Below are 4,712 nucleotides of genomic sequence, written 5' to 3'. Positions count from 1 at the left end.
CCAAAGAACGTAGAAGAGACAAAGCATTGTGAATAAAAATCCAACATATTATAAACCTAGTATCCTTCCCAAGAGATCATGATAACATATGAAGCAAAACCTGAATGGAAGGGACGCACAGTGAATTTACCAACAATAGTTACAGAATTAAATACTTTCTCAGTATTAAACAGGCATGGTGTGAAAATCAAAACAAAGTCGTCAAGGAAATGGAGTCCTGTGAATATCAGTCTAATTAGGTCTACAGACATGCATACAGAACAGCTCACTTAGCAACTGCATGCACATTCTTCTGAATGAAGAAATTTTCCAGGATTGATATACCAGACAACAAATGAGGTCTCAATAGACTTTAAAAGATAACTATCATGAAATATGTGTTTTCTAATCAGACTTAAATACAATTAGAATTTGTAACAGAAAGGAAACAGTAAAATTGTCTAATCTGTGGAGATTAGGCAAAAAAACCCTCTAAGAAAACCAATATATGAAAATCAGAACTTACAAGATAATATAAGAAGTACTTAAGCATGAAGATAAAGACACAATATATACAAACATCAGATACAAGGAGTGCAGCACCAAAATGGGATACATAGCACTTGATACTAATCAGCAAGGAAGATCTTAAATCACAATCTAATTTTATATTTTAATGGAATGAAAAAATGAATAAACTAGTCAGTAAAATTCTACTATAAGTTGAATACTAATGTTAAATGAAATGGAGACCAAAAAGATAATAGAGATAAATCAACGAAACTAAAAGTTATTCCTTGAAAAAAGGAACACAATTGATAAATATGTCAGGTGGAGTAAGAATACAAGAGAGAAGACCCAGATTATTATCATTATAAGTGAGTGTCACTTTCGTCTATAAAAATGAAAATTGTTATAACTAGTACTAAAGAGAAGTATACCCAAACAAATTGGATTAACTAGATGAACTGAAAATTTTATAGAAATAGAAAGCCAGTAGGCATTACCCCATGAAGAAACACAAACTATAAGTAATTCCGTAATTAGTAAAGAGGTTGGATCAATATCAAAAACTTCCCACCAACCAGGGTAGTGGCTTATACACACACACACACAAACACACACGCACATGCACACACACACTGAGAGTGAGAGAAATAGGGAGGGAATGGGTAGGGAGGGAGAGAGGGAGAGGGGGAGGGAGGGGGAGGCTGGGGCTTGAAATTGTTGCAAGTTCAAGATCAGGACATTTCCAATTATCATAGCTTCAAAATGATTCAATATTCAGTACTTAGCTTAATCACAGATGTAAAATACTTTTCCAGTAAAATAACAAAAGAATGTTAAAAGAAACTAGACATAAATAAAAACACATTTCATGTGGTTAAGAAGACAGTGTAGGGTTTAAATTCAGAGTATTCTCTACCAAAGTCTAAATGATGTTTTTGCAGAAATTAAAAAAAAAAAACTCCTAACATTTACATAGAATTAAGGAGTCCTTCATAGAAAAATTAAAGTCTTGGAATAAAATCACAGGGGAAAATTCACAATACTAAGTCATTGCCTTCTTGTGAATTACACAAGAAACACAGGAAACCCAAGAAAAAGGTGACCAAAGAGGACTTCTTAAAAATAAGTTTTGTGCATCAGATATTATCAACATACCAAAAAAGTAGCCGCAAGAAGCAGCCATGTGAGGTTTTTGTTGTCTTTCAATTCACAGTCATACCCAGAGTAGAGTAGGTCTTTAGCTGCTATTCTTGGTTTCTGTCCTGGATACCTTTCACTGTGTTACAGTTCCCTATTGCAGAAGGTTGTCGAGATGGTCACTCTTAACTGTCCACTTGTCAGTTTCCAAAATCAACTGGGAACTAGGCCTTGGAGCCTGCTGGGGGAGGGGCATGCCTGTATGAGGATGGAGGGCATGCCTGTGTGTAAGTGTGTGTGTGTGGGGGGGGTCCTGATTAAGTCAATTGATGTGGGAAGACCCATCCTAATTATGGCTGGGACCTGGGCTATTTAAGTGGAAAGAATCTAGCTGAACTGTGGCATGTTTATGGTCATTGCTCTCTCTCCATGAGTATGGATGTGATGTGACAAGCTCCCTCCTGCCTCTGTGACTCCCAAGCAACCATGGCTTCTAACCTGGAGCTCTAAACTGAAATAATCTCTTCTTTGCTTAATTTGCTTTTCTTGGTTGTTTTATCAGCAATAGAAAAGAAACAAAAATAGTTGTTTTCTTAAATACTTATTCTAGCACAATGGCATTCAAATATAGTTTCTAGTTCTCTTTTTGTCCCCTCCTGACAATTGTGGATATCATTATCCCAGCTTGTTTATCTGTCTTGTGCACTTCAAATGTCCCCCTCCCTCCCAAGGATAAAGATCAATGTAAAACATCAGGTTTAATGAAATAGGTCATAGCTGTCCCAACATTCACACATTGTATTTCAAATTTGGATTTGCTACCTTGACTGAATTGCCGATATTTGAAAACTGGTATATGTCACAGGGACATCTGAGTGTTTCTGTTTTCTTTTTTTTTTTTAATTTATTTATTTATAAGAATTTCTGCCTCCTCCCCGCCACCATGTTTCTGTTTTAAATCCATGTAGATGCTTTTTCCCTTGCCCTCTACCCTCACCAACCCTGACAGGCGTCCTGCCTTAGTCCATGTCTTATGGCAGTTACCATTTTATGAATGCCTTTTCTATCTCAAATTGCCTTCTTTGAAATCTATTTGGTGATTTCAACTATTTTTACTGGAAAATATTAGGTTGAGATTTATACTACCAGCAATATATTTGCAGTGCATAAAGGCAAGATGCGTGGAAGATAAAGTTCTGAAGTTTATCAAATGATCCACAGTATCAAATGATGAAAATGATTGACACTTGTTCAAATTTGCTTTTAAGGCAACCATGTCCCAGGTCAGACAAGTGGGGCTGCTGGCTGCTGGGTGTCAGCCATGGAACAAAGACGTGTGTGCTGCCAGCGGGGACCGGTTTGCATACTGCGCAACTCTGGCCATCTATGTCTACCAGGTCTAACAGCATGGATCATTTCAATTATGATTCTAGTGGATACCGTTATTATTCAATTAATGTTTATATTAACTCTGTGTAATATTAAAAATGATAATGTAATTGGTATTTGTATATTTGCTTTGAATATTTATATTAACACTGTAAATTAGATCACTAAACAATGACATTAATCTTACTTAAGCGTATGGTTTTAAATGCCATCGAAAGTGCTTTGCAAAATGTGGTACATGAGGAAAAATGTTAACATTATTTTTAGGGTCTGAAGAAATGAGTCAGTGATTTAAGAACATGAACTGCTCTTTCAGAAAACCTGAGTTTGTTTTCCAGAGCCCACATCAGACAGCTAACAACTGGCTAAAACCGCAGCTTCAGATCTGATGCCCTTTTCTGGCCTCCTTGGGCGCTGTATTTATATGCCCACATACAGACATACACACACATATACACAAATTTAAAAAATTCTTTTCAGAGGCTGTTTATTAAATAGTCCCTGATAGTAGGGCACCCTAACCGTGTAGCTGAAGTGAAATTATTATGTATGACTCCTCTCAAAGAATAAGAGCCTGAGAGGAGTCATACATAATAATTAAAAAATAATTAATAATTTAAAAAAGTTAGATCATGTAGGAAACTATACAGTATGTCAGCACGTGGGATTTTACCTCAAGCATGTGGTTAAAAAAAAAGAGCTAACCTTTAATTTAAAGGTTTTTAAAACTTCAAGGGCTACTGTGAAGGTTCACTGATACGTTAAAGGAAAAAGGCCAACCTTACTGAACGTACAGGATGTAATAAATTCAAGTGATAAAATAATAAGAAATTAATTTCTACAGTAATAATTAATGGAGGCACTTACACATACAAACTCACACACACCAAAACAATGATATATAGGGTCTGTTACACCATTTCTAGTTTAAAAATGAGTAGCTGAATCATTTCAGAAAGAGAGAGAAAGAGAGAGAGACAGACAGAGAGAGAGAGAGAGAAAGAGAGAGAGAGACAGAGAGACAGAGAGAGAGAGAGAGACAGAGACAGAGAGAGAACCTAGAGGCCAACAAGAGAGCTGCAGCCAAGATGGCAATTACATAGGAGGAAGCTGGGGAAAGGGAAGTGAGGTTCAGGGCTGCTGAAGTTTAGGGTAGGGGGCTGGGTGAGAAGTGTTGAGTGGAGCCTGGACTCCCTAACAGGTACTTGCTAGAGACCAAACAGACACTTTGGTTATGCTAATAGGCTCCTTGGGGTTAGCCATTTGTGCTGAGCTTCTTTATATTCAGGGAGAGGGCCAGTCATTGAATTCCCTTGTGGTGGCACTGCTGACCCCATTAAATTCCAGTGGATTATCCTAATCCAACACTCTCACTGTTGGTCCTGGTTAAACTAAACAGGTCCCCCCCCCACACACACACACACACACTCACTCACACTCAAAATCATTTATCTAGAAAAGGGAAGATAGGGAGGAGGTGAGTTGAGTTGATAGGTTCAGGGGAAAGTAAGAGAGACTAGTGGGAAACCATAACCAGAATACATTAAATACATTCCTGAGACAGTCAAAGAAATACATTTTAAGAAGGAAACACCTTTAATATTTTGGAGAACTGTTTTTGCACATCATCGAAAACTTCTTAAAAGTTGTTATAAACAGTTAAGTGGTTTTTCTTAATAAACTGATTTTAAACTAAA

At 36.9% G+C, this 4,712-nt stretch overlaps 1 protein-coding gene across 4 annotated transcripts in view; it reads left to right on the top strand.

Moving 5' to 3' along the window:
* The window catches only part of Wdr17 (WD repeat domain 17), an 81,726-nt gene that overhangs the window by 22,916 nt on the left and 54,098 nt on the right, over nucleotides 1-4,712 (top strand). For 3 of the 4 annotated variants that reach the window (XM_013352051.2, XM_026786964.1, XM_026786963.1), the window contains one exon: nucleotides 2,895-3,023. In XM_013352051.2, the coding sequence (XP_013207505.1) occupies nucleotides 2,901-3,023 (123 nt within the window). In that variant the 5' untranslated portion in view covers nucleotides 2,895-2,900. Of the gene's footprint in view, nucleotides 1-1,430; nucleotides 1,588-2,894; nucleotides 3,024-4,712 lie in introns of those variants that run through there. The other variant, XM_026786965.1, reaches the window with a different exon arrangement.

This window comes from Microtus ochrogaster, linkage group LG7_11 (genome assembly GCF_000317375.1).
Source record: "Microtus ochrogaster isolate Prairie Vole_2 linkage group LG7_11, MicOch1.0, whole genome shotgun sequence".
In the NCBI taxonomy this organism is placed as follows: Eukaryota; Metazoa; Chordata; class Mammalia; order Rodentia; family Cricetidae; genus Microtus; species Microtus ochrogaster.
This window is presented reverse-complemented; position numbering and strand designations above follow the sequence as displayed.